Source organism: Taudactylus pleione, unplaced genomic scaffold (genome assembly GCF_031769625.1).
Source record: "Taudactylus pleione unplaced genomic scaffold, aTauple2 ptg000225l, whole genome shotgun sequence".
Lineage (NCBI taxonomy): Eukaryota > Metazoa > Chordata > Amphibia > Anura > Myobatrachidae > Taudactylus > Taudactylus pleione.
The window spans coordinates 4,922,253-4,941,551 of record NW_028284627.1 but is presented as its reverse complement, the minus strand read 5'-3'; the positions used below and the strand labels follow the sequence as shown (position 1 = coordinate 4,941,551).

General features: G+C 45.2%; 1 protein-coding gene across 1 annotated transcript in view; it reads right to left on the bottom strand.

The window, feature by feature from the left end:
* CRACR2A (calcium release activated channel regulator 2A) overlaps nt 1-19,299 on the bottom strand; it is a 362,324-nt gene that overhangs the window by 49,068 nt on the left and 293,957 nt on the right. Inside the window, exons 5-9 of the mRNA XM_088478989.1 lie at nt 17,755-17,901; nt 16,484-16,574; nt 10,391-10,486; nt 2,737-2,924; nt 1,030-1,101 (exon numbers count right to left, since the gene is read on the bottom strand). Coding sequence (XP_088335115.1) covers nt 1,030-1,101; nt 2,737-2,924; nt 10,391-10,486; nt 16,484-16,574; nt 17,755-17,901 — 594 coding nt within the window. The remainder of the gene's footprint in view (nt 1-1,029; nt 1,102-2,736; nt 2,925-10,390; nt 10,487-16,483; nt 16,575-17,754; nt 17,902-19,299) is intronic.

Below are 19,299 nucleotides of genomic sequence, written 5' to 3'. Positions count from 1 at the left end.
GGATAAAAAAGTAGCGAAATAGGCTTCTTGGGGGGCTGTATGGATGGGACAGGTGTTTTTAGGATTGCAGGTGCTTGCAGCAGGTGGATGTTTGACATTTTGAAAAAGTGCACTTTAGAAACACTAAAATATACTAGCACCCATTTTCAAGTACCCCAAATTTGACAGGACTACTTATTTTCACCAAAAAATACAACAGGCGAAAAGTTTCTGACTTTTCGCGTCTAATTGAATACATGCCATAGCCTGAAAAGTGACAGTTAGGAGCTGCTTTTTTAGTACTTTATCACTCTCCACTTTATCCGAGGCTTAGTGCATCTCCACCTTATGCGGACGAAAAATAATGGGCGTTCCCAGGCGGTGACTGGGAGGAGGCTACTACCGCATGCTAAAATGGTCAGTGGGCGTGTCGATGCAAGCGGCGCATTCACAAACACATACTACCTGGTTTCCTATGCCACAGGCATAGGAAGCCATAGTCAGATGGACAAACTGCATATGCCATAGGGCTGGTGCAAGTATCGATAGTGTGACTCATGGTGGTGTGTCAGGATGCACCAATTGGTATAACTGTGTGCACGGGAGCTAAAAGTGGGTATCTCTGTCCTTGCATGTTTGGCCACTGGATATACACTAGGGAAGGAGTTTGTAGCGACATTTACATAAACTTACACCATTTACATAAACTTGCGCTATTTGCATAAACTTGCGCTTTTGCGCGCGACTCAGAATCAGGCCAATTGTGTCACCACCTGGCCAGTAAGGGTAGAAGGCCATGTACAGCCAAGTAGTTCACAGCCTATCTACCAAATGGCACAAATGGAGTTTCTGCATTTTTAACAGCCAATTTCAGACAGACGCATGATTTGAAGTAGCAGGCGTTATTGTAGCATGTTGGAATACCCAGCATAACCATTTTAATTAGACATAATTTTTTGTATGTCGTTATATTATAACAGCATAAACCATAATAGTTAGTATTCTTATATAGCAATTTCCTCCGTCTCAAAATAATCAGGGCTAACTTACCTCAACAAGTCAAGCTGTTTTAGAAGTGCTGTTCTTTCACGCTGTAAACTCTCTGTTATCCGATACACTTCCCTTTAAAACAACAAATGTGCTGTAAAATTATTATACTAATAATAATAATATTATCATAAGATGGAACAATATGAAGCTTTAATAATTTCAATGTATTTTTTCCCATGCCCCAATGGGAACTGATGATACATACAGTTTATGGGACAGCTTGGAGAACAGAAGGCTCAGTGGTGGAACTACCACCGGTACAAGTGGTGAAAAACACTAGGACCCCTTATCAGTCAGATAACCTCCTGGCCTACAGGGGGTGCTGTCCAGCATACGTGGATGCCGCCTGTTATAGCTTGTTACACTTTATTATCTTACATTACGTTGCTTACCTGTGTCCCTTTCTTAGATGAAATGTAAAGTTTTACTTATTGCTGAGATTAAGGGTATTGTGTGGCCAGTGGCGTAAATTCATCCCTGACACCCGAAGGCAAGTTATAATTTGGTGCCCCCTCTAAGAAAAATGGAAAATAAATATGGCGCATATCTATCTATCCATCCATCCATCCATCTATCCATACTCACAAAGACACTAATATAGAATATGTGAATTTGTTTCTATTAGGCCTATTTACTGAAGTAAATTTGCAGGATATCCTCCCGCCCCCCCCTTTTTCGGGTATGTACAGCTATGCGTTAGTCACAGATAAGTTAGTGACCTGTACAGTGCAATTAGCATGAGGCTCATAGTCCTCCTGATGGAGGTGAATTCCATCAGATGTGCGGTGGGAAGCCCTCCTGAAATTCTACTGCCGAGAAGTTGCTCCATAAAAGATCTGCCCCCAGACTCAGTCACTGGTGCCCCAGGCCCTCACCTCCCATGCCCTCTTACAAACAGCTCTGTCTGGCTCATCCTTGCTGATATCCAGCTCCTGGAAGATCTGCAGCCGAACCTATGCTCGGGCCCACCGCACAGGTTCGTGGCTAGAGCTGCCGCCAGAGAGCTGTGGGTGAAGGCTGGGTGCCAGAGTAACACTGGCATGAGAAGCTGCTGAGGAGCAGCGACATCAATGAGCGGGGACAGGCTATAGATAGATGGAAACGGCATCTGATGGTCTGACACAGAGCCCTCCACTAGTATATGGTTATATTAGCTTCTCAGGTGCCGGGAAGAGGTGCCGTGATGGTACACTCCGGGTATATAGTTACAGCCCTAAGTGAGGTGAATATATTGTGGGCAATGGAGTAGGTGCCCCTTCAGTGCTGGCGCCCGGCGGCAGGCGCCTTCATTGTCTCCCATGGTTCTGCCCCTGTGTGTGGCCCTTGCAATGGTTTGTGGCTGCTGAGGTGTATCAGGTTATCCATCTCTGATTTATGTTAATGGCGCTATCCACCGTCTCCCAAATTGGTGAAGATGCACTGGATGTATCTACGGCGCCATTAGAGGAGGGTAGCAGAATTTAAGTGCCTTGTGGATGGTGCTCAATTGTGCCATTAATGTAAAAGGAGACTGTTCAATCTGTAGATACTGGATCCACTTGATGAACAAATACAGACAAAACCTTCATAGATCTAAAGAACAATGTATGTGCAAGGGAAACTGGCCAAACAAAAATGTTCACACATAAACCCACTGCTGTCACTTTGTAAATAAAGCCTCTGATAATCATTCTCTACAATAACTACTACTATAAATAATCAATGTACATTTCTCTCTCCTCATGCAGCTGCGATGCCTCCTCTTGTAGGATCTTCAATTGTTTCTGAGCCGTAATTAACTCTTGTGAGGTTCTTTCAAGTTCTCTTCTCATTTCTTTGTTTGTTAACTTCAACTTCTCGTTCTCTGCTCTGGTCTCATACTTGTCATTATTGAGTTCCGTGCATTGGGTCTCCAACTGTGACACATTTCAGAGCACAAATGAATAAGACAAAAAAAGTCACATGGAAATCTAACACTCAAAAGTTTTATATATTAAACAAATAAGACGTTAAGGCTTATTTACAAAGAGTCAAAAATACAGACCCGTAAATGATTCCGCCAATTGTGCAACTGCGCTTATTTGTCCCCCTAGCGCATTTCAAAGAGCACATCTGCATGCCAGTGCTTAGAAAAATCCATTTGCCCTTTGTTGGTTGTGGATACACCAGAAAATGCGCTTGGTGGAAAGAGTGAATTTTTCAACCTGCTAACATTTTATATCCAACCCTTCATTATTTATTTTTTTACACATTTAAGTTTTTCCCCTAAAATATTGGTTGATTTAGACTCATTTTTGTCTTCTTTTAATTTTGAGAAGGAGAGGACATCAGGACTGTTTTTGTTATCTGTCACTTTTGTTGAATGTTTTTATTACGTTGCTCGAAGTGCTTCTAGAAATACACTTTTTCTGCAAAAGTGCAAAATTAAAGCGTAAAGTGTGCCCCACTATAAGTAGAGGGTGAAACCCAATTTATGGCACTTCAGAGGTGGTGGAAATATCAAGTTATTTTTCAGTTAAACAAACGGCTATCAGCCGTCCCACAAAATCCATATAGACAAGTATAGTCCACAATATATAATACAAAAATTCTATAATACAAAATATATATTCAGATTAGGGGGGGTATAAAAGTTAGCATGTGGATGATCCCTTCACACCCTGAGGAAGGACCCCAATGGTCCGAAACGCGTTGGTGACAAGGGATTTTCCATTTGGATGGTCACACCATTTTTTCTACTGGTAGGATCCTGTTGATTCCGGGTTTGTAATACTTTATATTTGTATTTTTATCTTGTTTGGACCTTGTTTGATGTGTTTTTAAACTTTTTGGAGAAATTAAATCTTTTTTATGGATGTGGAAGATCTTCATCATCTTTTTTGAGAAGTGTGTATGAGATCCGTAACCCAATGTCTGGAGGGTGAGACCTATTAAGACGCTCTACTAGGATGCATAAAGATACCTTTTGAGGAACACTTACACATGAGCCCAGGTGAGTTAATTTCCATAAGGGAGATATTTGTGCATAACACCCTACTATTGAGAGTAAGGAGGAAGGATTAAAAGATACCTTTTGAAGAATGTGTCTCACCTGTATTAGGTGAGTGTATCTATAACCCACCTTTTAACAACATCTATAAGGAATTGGACTAAACTAGAGACTGTGGGGGTCATTCAGACCCACTCGCGAGCGGCAGTACGCTCGCAAGTGGGTCGATGGTCCCCACTGCGCATGCGCACGACGGAGGGGGCTCCATCGTGCGCATGCGCGAGACCCGGCGAGCGAAGAACTTTCCATTGCTCCGGGTCTCGCACCAAAGGGGGCATGCTGTTGATGTTGATTGACAGCACGCCCCCTTTGGTGGGCGTGCTGGGGGCGTGCCTGCCAGATGGAGGCGTTCCCATGGGAATGCCTACCGTCTGAAGCCGGCCCCACTGACATAACTAGTGATGTCAGTGGGAGTGATTTTGGCTCTGATAGAGCCAAAATCACTCCTGGCCTTGCGGCTGGGAAACCCGACCGCAGGATTTCTCTCGCAAGTCCGATGGTCGCGATGGTCAAGACCATCGCGACCATCTTTTTGCACGCTCGTATATGCTGTGGGTGGTGACCCACAGCTATACGAGCGTCCAGGAGGATGCTCCATATTAATGGAGGAGGGCCCTGATTCAGAGCGAGCGCTCTGGTCAGAGCGTCTGGCTCTGAATCAGGGCCTGTATTTTTTTGTTCTTCTTCTTGTTTCCGAGAGGGAGAAACCACATTACATCTTGGAGTATAACCTAAAGGACAGCGCCCGTTGGATCATTCATAAACTTTTTAGGTATAGTCCACAAGATTGTTGCTTTCACTCTTTATCACCGGCATACTACCTTATTGTTCCTACTTCGCTTTCAGGAGATGTGGAAGCGTGGTGAGGAAAAGAAGAGATGGGTAGTGCTGGATGACGCATTTCACCATCAAGCAGGCAACATAATCACATCAACATGCTCTCACCACGGTGAGACACCGAGGGACAAGGGTGAGATGACACATTTCACGTTACCACATCCAAACCCTTGTTGCTTACGGAGGTGGACAGCTCTTGATGACGTGATTTACGTCATGTCCTTACCAACTGTGTGGTAAGGTATCTGATATGTAGGAGAACTGCCTGCTTTTTCTGGAGATTACTGTGTGTGGTCTCTCCCTATATTAAGATTTTCCCAGATTCCAGGGCTGTAGCATTGGATGTATTTATGCCCTGAACATATGTAGTAAAAGAAATACCCATTTACATGTATATGTTCAGTCATATATATGTCAAGGTACATCCTGCTATAAAGAAAAAAGAAAACAATAACCGCGCTTTATTGTGTTGAAGAACAGCACCCTGTATCAATTAATTAAAACAATATTTAATGTATATATAAACAAGTAAAATAATACGTGTTATCTCTAATTGCTTACTTTAAAACATGTATACAATGTATAAACCTAAGAATCAAAAAGTATATGAAATAATCAATATTCACACATTAATACATTGTATCAGCTGGTTGCTAAAGACCCTTTTATTAGGGTTCACAATAAACTTCTCATGGTATTAGCTCTTTTGTTGTTATAGCTGAAAAAATATGTGCAATAAAATCCACAGGACCTTAAAATCTTTTAACCAAATAGCCTGAATAGGTTACTTGATGTTGTTAGTAAATTGTATTGTAAGTTGTTATTGTAAGTCACCAAACAATATTATAGCCATCCCCAAGAGAAAGCCGTTAATTGCCAGGAAGGATCTACCCTATTCACACTGCTTGTGAATAGAAGGTGCAGAGATAAATGTCCCAATCGGTGTTGCTTCTATAATTGCTGAGTTAACTGTGTGTACACAACAGATTTCTTATAACTTTGCACTCTTATGCGGGGACATAATATCACTCACCCGGTACTTGAATGTTCGAACAGGGATGATGTGCAGGAAATAAATGGACTTGAGCACTAGCTGCGCTAGGCTCAGGGCTCACCAGCCGCAAGGATTAAACAGTAGACGCTGATACAGGGTGCTGTTCTTCAACACAACACAATAGAGCGCGGTTATTGTTTTCTTTTTTTCTTTGTATGTGTATTGGTTTGCAACAATTATTTTAACTGCTGCTCAGCAATATATTACCGGTTCATTGGCTAATAGATAGACTGAGAGAATTTCTGTATTTTTGACACACACACAGTATTATTTGATCTTTATATTTAATTGTGATCCTTTAAGCGCCTAAGACTTGATTTTTTTTCCTTTTATCCTGCTATAAAACAGTAACATTGGTCATACAACAGTGCACATATAGCATAGACATTTGTCTTTACAGTGTTGGCAGCATATGCAAAAGTCACACTACCCTATTTGTACACAATACATTAATGCAATGAAGTGTCATATATAAAGGAGTATTGTCTAATCCTTGGCCAGGATGGGAATCATCAGGGGCGCCTGCTGAGGGGGGGCACTGTCTGGCAGTGCCACCCACAGTCAGGAGGTAGAATTAGAGCAGAACTGGCTGGGGAGACAGAAGGAAAGTGGGGGAGCAGCTGGTTGGAGAGACAGAAGGGAGCCTGGCTGGGGAGACAGAAGGGGGCTGGCTGGGAAGACACAAGGGAGGCTGGCTGGGAAGACACAATGGGGGCTGGCTGGGAAGACACAAGGGGTGCTGGCTGATGAGACAGAAGAGGGCTGGATGGGGAGACAGAAGGGGGCTGGCTGGGGAGACAGAAGGGGGGCTGGCTGGGGAGACAAGGGGGACTGGCTGGGGAGATAGAAGGGTGTGTTGGCTGTTGAGACAGAAGGGGGGCTGGCTGATAAGACAGAAGGGGGCTGGCTGATGAGACAGAAGGGGTCTGGCTGATGAGGCAGAAGGGGTGCTGGCTGATGAGACAAAAGGGGGTGCTGGCTGAAAAACAGAAGTGGGGCTGGCTGGGGAGACAGAAGGGGTCCTGAGTGGGGACACAGAAGGGGGGGCTGAGTGGGAAGACAGAAGTGGAGCTGGCTGGGGAGACAGAAAGGGGTGCTGGCTGGTGAGACAGAAAGGCTTGCTGGCTGGAGAAACAGAAGATGGGCTGGCTGGTGGAACAGAAGGGTGTCTGGATGAGGAGACAGGTGGGGGCTGGCTGGGGAGACAGAAGGGGGCTGGCAGATGAGACAGAAGGGGTCTGACTGATGAGACAGAAGGGGGGCTGTCTGATGAGACAGAAGGGGGGCTTGCTTATGAGACATAAGCTGGCAGAGTAAACAAGCTGGTGGGACAGAAGGGGGGGCTGGCTGGGGAGACAGAAGGGGGCTGGCTGCGGAGACAGAAGGGGACCTGGCTTGGGAGACAGAAGGGGGACTGGCTGGAGAGACAGAAGGGGCAGGCTGGCGAGACAGAAGGGGGTGCTCTCTGATGAGACAGAAGGAGGTGCTGCCTGTCAAGACAGAAGGGGTGTAGGCTGATGAGATAGTAGGGGGTGATGGCTGGTGAGACAGAAGGGAGGGGGGCTGGGGAGACAGAAGGCATGCTGAGTGTTGAGACAGAAGGGGGCTGAGTAGAAAGACAGAAGGGCGGCTGGCTGGGGAGACAGAAGGGGGGCTGGCTGGGTAGACAGAAGGGGGAGGCTGGGGAGATGGGGGGGCTGGCTGGGGAGACAGAAAGGGGGGCTGGCTGAGGAGACAGAAAGTGGTGCTGGCTGATGAGACAGAATGGGGTGCTGGCTGAAAAAAACAGAAGTGGGGCTGGCTGGAGAGACAAGGGGGTCCTGGCTGATGAGACAGAAATGGGTACTGGCTAATGAGACAGAAAAAGTTTCTGGCTGGAGAAACAGAAGACAGGCTGGCTGGTGGGACAGAAGGGGGGCTGGATGGGGAGACATAAGGGGGCTGGCTGGGGAGACAAGGGGGGCTGGCTGGGGAGATAGAAGGGGGTGTTGGCTGTTGAGACAGAAGGGGCCTGGCTGATGAGACAAAAGGGGCTGGCTGATGAGGCAGAAGGGGTGCTGGCTGATGAGACAAAAGGGGGTGCTGGCTGAAAAACAGAAGTGGGGCTGGCTGGGGAGACAGAAGGGGTGCTGAGTGGGGACACAGAAGGGGGGGCTGAGTGGGAAGACAGAAGTGGAGCTGGCTGGGGAGACAGAAAGGGGTGCTGGCTGATGATACAGAAAGGCTTGCTGGCTGGAGAAACAGAAGATGGGCTGGCTGGTGGAACAGAAGGGTGTCTGGATGGGGACACAGGTGGGGGCTGGCTGGGGAGACAGAAGGGGGCTGGCAGATGAGACAGAAGGGGTCTGGCTGATGAGACAGAAGGGGGGCTGTCTGATGAGACAGAAGGGGGGCTTGCTTATGAGACATAAGCTGGCAGAGTAAACAAGCTGGTGGGACAGAAGGGGGGCTGGCTGGGGAGACAGAAGGGGGCTGGCTGGGGAGACAGAAGGGGACCTGGCTGGGGAGACAGAAGGGGGACTGGCTGGAGAGACAGAAGGGGCAGGCTGGGGAGACAGAAGGGGGTGCTGTCTGAGGAGACAGTAGGAGGTGCTGCCTGTCGAGACAGAAGGGGTGTAGGCTGATGAGATAGTAGGGGGTGATGGCTGGTGAGACAGAAGGGAGGGGGGGCTGGGGAGACAGAAGGCATGCTGAGTGTGGAGACAGAAGGGGGGCTGAGTAGGAAGACAGAAGGGCGGCTGGCTGGGGAGACAGAAGGGGGGCTGGCTGGGTAGACAGAAGGGGGGAGGCTGGGGAGATGGGGGGGCTGGCTTGGGAGACAGAAAGGGGGGCTGGCTGAGGAGACAGAAAGTGGTGCTGGCTGATGAGACAGAATGGCGTGCTGGCTGAAAAAAACAGAAGTGGGGCTGACTGGAGAGACAAGGGGGTGCTGGCTGATGAGACAGAATGGGTACTGGCTAATGAGACAGAAAAGGTTGCTGGCTGGAGAAACAGAAGACAGGTTGGCTGGTGGGACAGAAGGGGGGCTGGATGGGGAGACAGAAGGAGGGCTGGCTGGGGAGACAGAAGGGGGACTGGCTGGGGAGACAGAAGGGGGCTGCCTGATGAGACAGAAGGAGGTGATTGCTGGTGAGACAGAAGGGGGGCTGGCTGAGGAGACAGAAGGGGTGCTGAATGGGGACACAGAAGGGGGGGCTGAGTGGGAAGACAGAAGTGGAGCTGGCTGGGGAGACAGAAGGGGGTCTGGCTGGGAAGACAGAAGGGGGGCTGGCTGGGGAGACAGAAAAGGGGGCTGGCTGAGGAGACATAAGGGGGCTGGCTGATGAGACAGAAGGGGGTGCTGGCTGAAAAAATAGAAGTGCTCCCAGGAGATGACGCTGTGAATTTCAACATCGCAGTCCCACACCCTGCTGAACACTATTGTGATTCATATCACTGTGTAGCTGGGGTTGGGGCAGCGCACGACGACTATATTCACTGTAAATCGCGTTTCCAAGCCTCAAAACTTGCCAATTGCAAGGAGAAGTGGACAGATCTAGGAGTCCTGGGGGAGGAGAGCTCCCTAAAATTTGGGAGTCTCATGGACATCCCGGGAGAATAGAAGAGCATGCATGAAAAAATTAAAAGGAAAATCATTGCGGCTGATAAACATATGACATCTCAGCAGAACAGAAGAGGAGGAGACGTACTATATATCAAACAACTGGTAAACCTACAAAAGCTGCCTAAAAAAAAATAAAAAAAAATTACTGCATTATATTTTGCTAATAACCTTCTTCAAGTCGTGAGAATCATTTCTACAGGGATTATGTAATTGGCCTCAATTGGTGTTACTGAGTTGTTAGGGTTTTTTTTTGTTTTTAGACTTGAAAGGCCCATTCATTTTCGCTAAATGTACTACTTAAAAAGTGCTAAATGAAAAGAAGAGAACAGTGGGATTTACATAAACACAAAAACAATACAAAAAAACCCAGAGATGCTCATTATGTTTCTCATTAAGTTCTCTGCTACATCAAAGAGTTGTTTTTTTTTCAAGAATACTCAGTAACTCGAAATTTCGCAGACAAATGATAACATAACATATTAAAAATGGGTACTGTATATTATAGCATACCCATCAATTAACCACAGTGGAGTCAACCTATTTTGTGGCAAATTTATGACAACCCAGCCTATCAATTCAGTGGGAACTAGAGACTGAGGCATGAGACACTAGTGACATCACTGAGATATGAGGCACAAAGTGACATCACTGCAACATGAGGATTTAATGACATCACTTACATATGAGGTACTATTGACATGAGGCGCAAAGTGAATTGACAGGCTGAATATTGCCTCAGCCAACAAAATGGCTACCTCCAACGAGGAATAGATGGGGAGTATACTTTAAATGCATGACAGGGAAGTGAGTTGGGATGATGATAAATATGTATAAATACCCTTTTCTGCTTCTGTGCGAGATGTTTCAGCTCCTGTTCCTTGCTCGACAGCTTTTCCTCCAGCTCATGGCTGCGTGTCTGATACCTCTTAGTGTCCTAAGCATGATATAAAGGACAATTATAAATAAATTAATGTTTTGTTCATATACTAAAATGACACTTTACAAAAGTAAACTACACGTATGGAATATTTTTGGAGTATTGGCATCACGAAAACTTATTAAAATCAGGAATGAAAGAACCTAATGGGCCTGATCTGTGCCGAGATGTCCGTTAAAGATTACGTTTTGCTGAGACCCAAAATTGTCAGGAAGACCCGAGCCAAACCCAAACCACCCATCTGTACGTCAGACGCAGCATTGGTCACACCATCAAACCTTGCACCATCTCTATGGAAGCTGTAGTTTCTCTGTCTGCGTAGGGCCTCCTATGTGAGTGGCTGTAAGTCTTTGGGGTCTATTCAGCAATAGTGACGATCGGCACAATTTTTTTATCAAATATTAATATTCTATTCAGCATTATTTTAAGCAGGGACAGCGGTTGTGGTAACACGCTGTCCCTGCAATGTTACAGAAGGCATTTTTATCAGTTTCTGAAAACAACACCGTCTGTTACTGCTACTGCACATGCTCAGTCATGCGCTTCCAAACAGTCTCCGTCCCTGCTTTGAGGTGACCGCGGAGGGGTAAGTGCATCTCCAGCTTGTCCAAAGTGATTGACATGTATACAGGCTTTATATCAGCCTGTATACATGTATATTTATAATATGTTCTATTATATTTAACATTTATATATAAATGTTACATATAGCACATAAATATACATGTATACATACTAATATAAAGCCTGCATACACATGTCAATCAATTTCGGCAGGTTTAACAGGCTCTAGAGTTACTTACCTGACCGCAGTCACTGCAAACCAGGGACGGTGAATGGGCGGTGTTACAGGATGCTGCAGGGACTTATGGGAGATTTTCCCTTTGTCCATGCAGTTTTTGGGAATTAATGTAATTTCTTCATATAACGCAACTCAGAGATGCCGTTATATAAAGTAAGGATTTTTCGAGTAATTTCGCTTTTTTTTGCTTTGCTGAATAGTAAAAAGCGTTAAAGCACTGTAGAGATCAATGGCTGATCCCTACAGTGCGAGCAGGGAATTAATGGAGAAGATAATTGCGTTATCTTCTCCATTATTCCATTGCTGAATAGGGGATTTACATTAAAAAATGCGGAAATTATGATTTTCGCATTTTTTATGTAAAAAAAATCATTGCTGAATAGACCCCTTTGTACACAACTGCTTTCAGTGACACGCCGGCAACGCTCCCATAAGACGCACATCTTTGTGCTCCTTTTTAGCCACCCCTGTTATCTCCCACTCACCATCCAGTAATACCCTCATACTACTGCTACCATGCGTCTAAATTTGATCTGCGACTCTGTATGAACAAAATCAGGATGCATGCGTGGTGCGACTCAGAGCATACGCAGAAGAAAAAACATTGTCCGTTTGTGTGAATGCCGGTATAGCGTGAATCAGGCCCAATAAGTGGTAATTGGTGATTATGCCGCTTATAAAATCATGCATAAATGTTAATTTCTGTATAATGTAAAGGTGCCTACACACTTGGAGATATGCTCACAATCCGACATTGTGTCCGATTTCCCCCTTGAACTCTCCCCAGCAGTCATGGGCACAATTTGGTGTTAAAAACTGTCCAATGTGACAAACGATCTATCGTGCCTCCTAACTATTCCAGTGCATCATGACTGTGATTGTCAGATCTGCCCTACAGCATGGCAGATCTGAAGATGCGATGTACAACCAGAGCCGTAACTAGACTTTTTGGTGCCCTGTGCCAGAAAGAGCATTGGCGCCCCCCTCAAAGGGACATAATGCACCCAAGAAAGGGCCATGGCTTCATGGGGAAGGGCCAGGGAAGAGATAGGAGTGGCCAGTAGATGCTGGGGATGAAATAAGAGGAAGCTACAAGCAAGAATGATAATTAACTGAAATTTGACAGGCCCAAACAGCGCCCCCTGACCTGTGGTGCCCTGTGCGATGGCACCGGCCTCACTACCGTAGCTACGGCCCTGTGTACGATCTGCGGGGACGTACATCGGCATCGTGATCGTGAGTGGACACTCACGATTTGGGCATATTTTCCACGATTTGTCATCACGATGCATCGGAATCGGGCAAATCGTGTAAAATATTGCTAAGTGTGTAGGCACCATAAGTACCCTTGCTAATTACCAAAAGTAGAACTCAGGAAAAATCAGAGATATCTTCTACATTCAACTAAATAACGCAGCAAACTGCAGTATTCATTTTGGAGACAGTGGTTTTACGCATTTTACCAAGCTCCGAAAAGCTTATCCTGATTTCATTGGCCATGTAAGGAATGGGTTGGTATATTTTCAACAAATCACGTAGAATATATTTACAGATGATGATTACAGTTATATAATTTCATTATAATTTCTGATAACACATGGGGACAGTTAGATATTTACGGAGGTTAATACAATTGTTTCTATAACCAACACCTGCGAATAGCACAGGCTCAGACAATTTATCCTATAAAGACAATTTCTTTGCCATACAGTTACATTTACATTTTGCTTCAAGGTTTCAGTAAATCTGAAAAATATTACAATCGCAATTCTCTATCTGATGACTAAATCCAATCTAAAATGCATTATAGATTTTTCTCCCATTGTTCATTCGCTGCTCAACATTAAAAGCCTTTAAGACAGCAGAAAGAAATCATTACCGTTAGCAACGCTTATAAGAGATTCTCCATAGAGTCACTGTTCTTTCTACTTAACTATGTTTTTCTACAAAGACTCAATTAAGTTGTATTTCCTGTATAGCAAAAAGCTCCAAGTGTCCCATTAAAATCTTTGTCCCGCGCTTTTGTTCCACTGCATTAGACAGTAATTTTGTTTATAGGATAAAGAATTATTTCTAATGAAATAGTCACTGTTCTTATGGTTTCTAACAATAATAATACTAGCAGAAAATAAAGTGCTACATGTTTGTAATGATGACCTGTCTCTGGGGAGCCAGAATGGGGTTTTCTAAATGTACACTAACTGAAAGTATGTTTCATTAACTCGGTACAGCTTATAAGTGATATCTGTAGTATAAAAATCATGGGAGAGAGAGAGAGAGAGAGATGATACGCTTAGGCGTGACGTCACCAAAGTGTGCTACTGAGTAGTGCAAAACACTTAAGAGAGGAAGAATGGAGCTTGTCAATTAATATGATAATGTGTCCCCCTGTGTCATGAACTGCTTCTTTGTGTAGTCCAGAATACCCAATTCCAGGAGCTAGTATTTGAGGATACTATTTTTGGCTCTTATGGATAACCTGCTTCAAATATCGTAATGGCTTAGTGAGAACCACGCTTTCCTGGTAACTAATACCCAGCTCGATGGTACCAAAGAGCTCTTGCCTAGTGTAGCCCCGGCAAGTCCAGGTACCGGCAGTTACTTGTTCAACGCGCACCACGTTCACGGGTATACAATGGGCAGATCAATTCAGGAATTCTCTAACTGCATGCTCCGTTAACAAGGGACAGAGGGCCTGATTCAGACCCGGTCACAAGCGCTGAGAGCTCGCAACCGGGTCGATGGTGGCCCAGAGCGCATGCATACGACGGAGCCGGCTCTGTCGTGCGCATGCGCGAGACCCGTATAGCGACGGGCAATCCGTCACTCCGGGTCTCGCATCAAAGGGGGCGTGCTGTCGATGTTGAGTGACAGCACGTCCCCTTTGGTGGGTGGGCCTGGGGGTGGCAGCCCAGACGGAGGCGTTCTCATGAGAACGCCTACCGTCTGGGAGCGGCCCCACTGACATCACAAGCGATGTCAGTGGGAGAGCTTTCGGCCCTGTTTGAGCCGAAAGATCTCTGGGGCTTGCGGCAACGAGACCCTACCACAATGGTCTCGTCGCAAGCCCGATGGTTGCGATGGTCTTGACCATCGTGACCATCATCATGGCCGCTCGCTATAGCTGTGGGTGGTCACCCACAGCTATGCGAGCGGCCAGGAGGCTGCTCTAAAAAACAAAAGACCGGCCCTGATTCAGAGCGAGCGCTCTGTCAGAGCGACCGGCTCTGAATCAGGGCCAGATTTCTATATCCTGTATCTAATACTTTGCATAGTCCCAACCTCCAGAACTCTCCCAACTTCAGCTGAATTGGAATATCTGTTGCCATCTCTGCCAGAAGCAATACATATGTATATATACAGTATATATACAGTATATATATATATATAATATATATATACATGCAAAGGAAACTTGAGCTTTACAAACCAGTCAGGACAGCTACCCTGTGCACAGGTACCCCGAGGAGACTACCTTATAAGTTGAATGATGGTAGAATACAGTGGAAGTGATTATACACAGTATTAGTAAGCTCTTCTGAGTATATATTTTGTTAGTATAAAAGTGTCTCCTAATTGAAATTCACAACTTGTTGACAATAATAACTGCGATATAGTATGGTAGATCTTAATGTGTCATTGAAGTTTTGTTTTACTGCTTGCGTGTATTTGTGCTTGTCAGAAATGTTTATGTAGCGCCCTCGGGAGAAATGTGTCAGCTAAGCTTACTGATGTATACTGATGAAGCATATTGTTTTTTATGTTTCGGTTACCCACTAAACCCTGTGATACATTTAAGCAGTAATATAATAAATACAGTGGAATGGAGAAGATGTCTGTTTAAATTATTGTCTTGGATCAATCTTACTTACTTCTCCGATAAAAAGGATACGGACCTGGACCACGAGGAACACCCCAGGCCACAGGTAAAGTGGAACTCATAAATTCCTATACGTCTCCGCAAAGCTAAACACCTGGGTGTCATATATATGTCATGAACCCTACACAATTAATAATAAATTGGCTTCCCCATACAAAGACAGACAGGCCAATGTATAGTTGAACACAACTCGGCCATAATTGCTCCAACATGGAGCGATTGGAACTAAATGCGTTTCATTTTATACCAATCATCTTCATCAGACTGCACTCGCACCAACCGTATATTATGTTCAAAAGATCTTTCGGAAAACATTTCCACATAACTCTGCTAGTAGCGTAGCAGGTAAACCTCCCCACAAAGTACACGTGACATCATGAAAAACGACACCAGTAACTCATGTTTCTTGCCAGGAGCAAGGCTTATTGCCTTTTCATAAATATCATCCTAACTGAGATGTTCTAGGTAACAGACACAGAGACAAATGACTTCTCAGGAGATACGCAACAATTGGCTGTCTGCGAGCGCTGTTGCAGTTGCAATCCAATCTGAATCAGGCCCTAAGCCTTGGATAGAGATAAAGTGGAGAGATAAAGTATCAACCAATCAGCTCCTAACTGTCATTTTTGCAAACACATCCTGTCAAGTGACAGTTAGGAGCCGATTGGTTGGTACTTTATCTCTCTTCATTTTATCTTTTTCCAAGGCTTAGGGCCTGATTCAGATTGGATTGCAACTGCAACAGCGTATGCAGACAGCCGATTGTTGCGTACTGTGCATGCATCGCAGTGCGTGTGTGCGAATGCTTCATTGCGATCAGGACTGCGATTGCAATGACTATGCAGAGTGCTTGACAGGAAGTACCATTTGGGGATGGTGACATGTGGGTGGTCAGCAGGCGTGCCAGTGCGTTTGAACACCGTTACACGGGCATGCATAAATTAGCCACTGCGATGCCATACGCAGCTTGTGTACTCACTGCGTGCGATGAGGTTAGCAATTCCTAAGTAAGGTCAGAGCTTGTACAAGTATGTGTGAGGCTGCGATTGTACTCGATGTTACCGATGGTTTCGCAGACTTGCTAAGCATTAGGGATGTGTGTAAGGTAAGGTGGACGTCCTTATGTTGTGCTATGACAGCATAGCGATCGCAGAGGATTAGCATATCATCGCGGTGAGACACTGTGCGTAATCTCAGCAGCGATCGCACTTGTGATCCAATCTGAATCAGGCCCTTAGTACATCTCCCTCTGATTGAGCAGTCCATGAACATGCTCCCTGAGACTACAGTCTCCTGCAGAACACGAACCTACTTGCAAGACAAACTGTTCCTTCTCCGTCTTTATCTGTTGCTCCATCTCTTCGTACAAGTTTTGTATTTCAGTGTCATAGGTGGCGATTTTCCTGGTCAGATAGAAATGAAAGAAGACTTATTTATCCTGAGACAAACTGAACATCTACAGTAGGAAAGCTATAAGGCATGTGTCTACCAGCCTCCTGCTCTCAAAGCTCTCACTGTCAGCCTCCTGCTATTCATAGCCCTCAGCCAGCACTGTACCATGCAGAGCTGTTCCCAAAGTCCTGTCAGGAAGTAGAGGTGCCAGCCCCCCCCCCCCCCCCTTCACTCACAGCTCCCCTCTCCATGGATGGACAGAGATGAGATGGGGGGAGGAGAGCGCCAGAGATGAAAGAGTGAAATAGAGAGATGGGGGAGAGGGAAAGAGATTAAAAAGAGACAGATGGGGGGTGGACAGAAATGGAAAGGTGGGGGAAGACACCTGCTAGCGCTTGGAGCTGGCACCAGCCCACTATACAGCCTCTGAAAAAACCCCAAAGGGGGCTAGAGCGGACAGAATGCAGAGAAAGAGGGAGATAGGGGTGAGGGGACAGAGATGACACGGGGGAGTGGGTGAAAGATGACACTTAGATAAAAGAGACATAAGAGGGCAGCCACACTAGCTAGCGACCCGGCAACTAACGGGCCATACACAATTAGTAGCATTATAATATACAATGAAATACATGGTGAGATTAATCAGGTTAGTATAGCTTGCAATGTAAAAATAAGATAAGGGCTTGTCTTGTGCAGTGTCCACATAGTTAAGGACATACTACAGGCATTTTATGGGCACAAACAATATAAAAAGTGAATAACAGACCCACATATATTTATTATGTTTTATCCATGGTCCATTATCCTTTCATTTATGAATTGTGTTCATTTTGTATACCTTAAATTAGACCATAAAGCCATTAAAGTTCCTTTCTGCATAAACACTTGTCATCAGAGGAGTTTCTTGTACTATATTTGTATGAGTGGTGAGCACTACACTATGATATGTCATGACCCATCCAGGTCACATACATGGCTGCCAAGCATCAGTAACATGTCTAACCCATAGGCTTCTTTTGGGTAACGCCACCTGAAGCGTTACCCACCAGGAATCTTTGTACATATAGGGAATGAAGAAAAAAGCCCTGAAAACTGCATTTTCAGGGGTTTTACCGCATTTTCCCCTTTAGTACATCCAGCCCCTTAGCTCCTCTTTGTTATTATATTACCATGAAATAAAGTTTTACTGACTTCTTGAGTGCACATTCCATTTCATTCTTCTCCTCATTTGCTTCTTGAAGCTGCGAGAAGACCCTGATGAGAAATTCTTCAAAACTGGAAAGCAGATGAGGCTCATCCCTCCGTATCTCCATCCACAAACGCTTTATGTTATTCTCTCTGTGACAGAGAATAACAAGGACATCATATATTCATATATTGCCACAAACTAGCAGTCAGGACTGTGTTATGACTTGTGTCCTACTTTTGGTAGATTTAATTTGACCTGAGTTTTTTTAGAGGTTAAAAATAAAACAGCTAGTTATCAACCAGATCATCTGAATGATAAAAGCAGCACAGATTATTTCAGCAGATGAGTGCGCTGATCCTTTGAGAGATAATGATCTGCGCACTGTGATTGTGTTAATGAGGACAGGGTTACATGTGACAGGGACATGATCAGGAAGCCACAGACTGAGTTATATAGCGAAAAGTGCAAGGTCCCCAGCAGCACAGAGTATATCAGGAGAGAGTGATGCGTTGGTGACTTCATGCATGTGACAAGGAGGAGGGCTGCCATCAGAATTTGTGGGACACAGTATAAAATAATCAGTCATTGCCGCCCCCTGCAGTACAATACTTAGAGCATCCTAGTGACCAACAGAGCATTCCAGTGAACGCCATTAATTACGCAGAACATTCCAGTGAATGCCATACAGTGCACAGAGCATCCCAGTGAATGCCATACAGTGCACAGAGCATCCCAGTGACGTCACTGGATGACTTATATAGACTTGCCAAGCATTTAAAACAAATACAGTGTATCAGTCTTACTAAATGTAAATACAGCTGAGCATAAGCTATTTCTGATGCTACTGATAGCAATTAGCTCCTTGTCACCATCTGACAGATCCCAGCTACAAGACAGAGTGTCCAGTGAGTCAAACAGCACTGTAATTCCACATATATATAGCTGTATACTGCAACTTCACCTATTGTACATAAATCCTACAGTACATATCCATTGTAATAAAGTCTGTAATAAACTGGTCCCAACCCATGACCTTTTCATCTTCAACTCCCTGAATCTCTTAGCCATTACTGAAACCTGGATTTTACCCTCTGACATCACTTCTCCTGCAGCTCTCTCCTCTGGGGGCCTCACCTTTTTCCACACCCCACGACCTGGGGGTCGCCATGGTGGTGGTGTTGGGGTCCTCCTATCCCCTGGTTACTCATACCAACCCATACCCTCTGAACCATTCCTTACATTCTCTACATTTGAAGTCCATGCCTTACGCCTCTTCCACCCAGTACACCTCAGAGTAGCTGTCATTTACCATCCCCCCGGCCCTCCCTCCAAGTTCCTTGACAACTTTGCTTCCTGGCTCCCTCACTTTCTCTCCTCAGACCTTCCCTCCATTATCCTAGGTGACTTCAATATTCCAGTGGATATCCCCACAGAATCCTCTGCCTCCAAACTCCTCACCCTCACATCTTCACTTGGTCTCTCCCAATGGACCTCCTCACCCTCCCATGTGAGTGGCCATTTGCTTGATCTGGTCTTCACTCACTGAT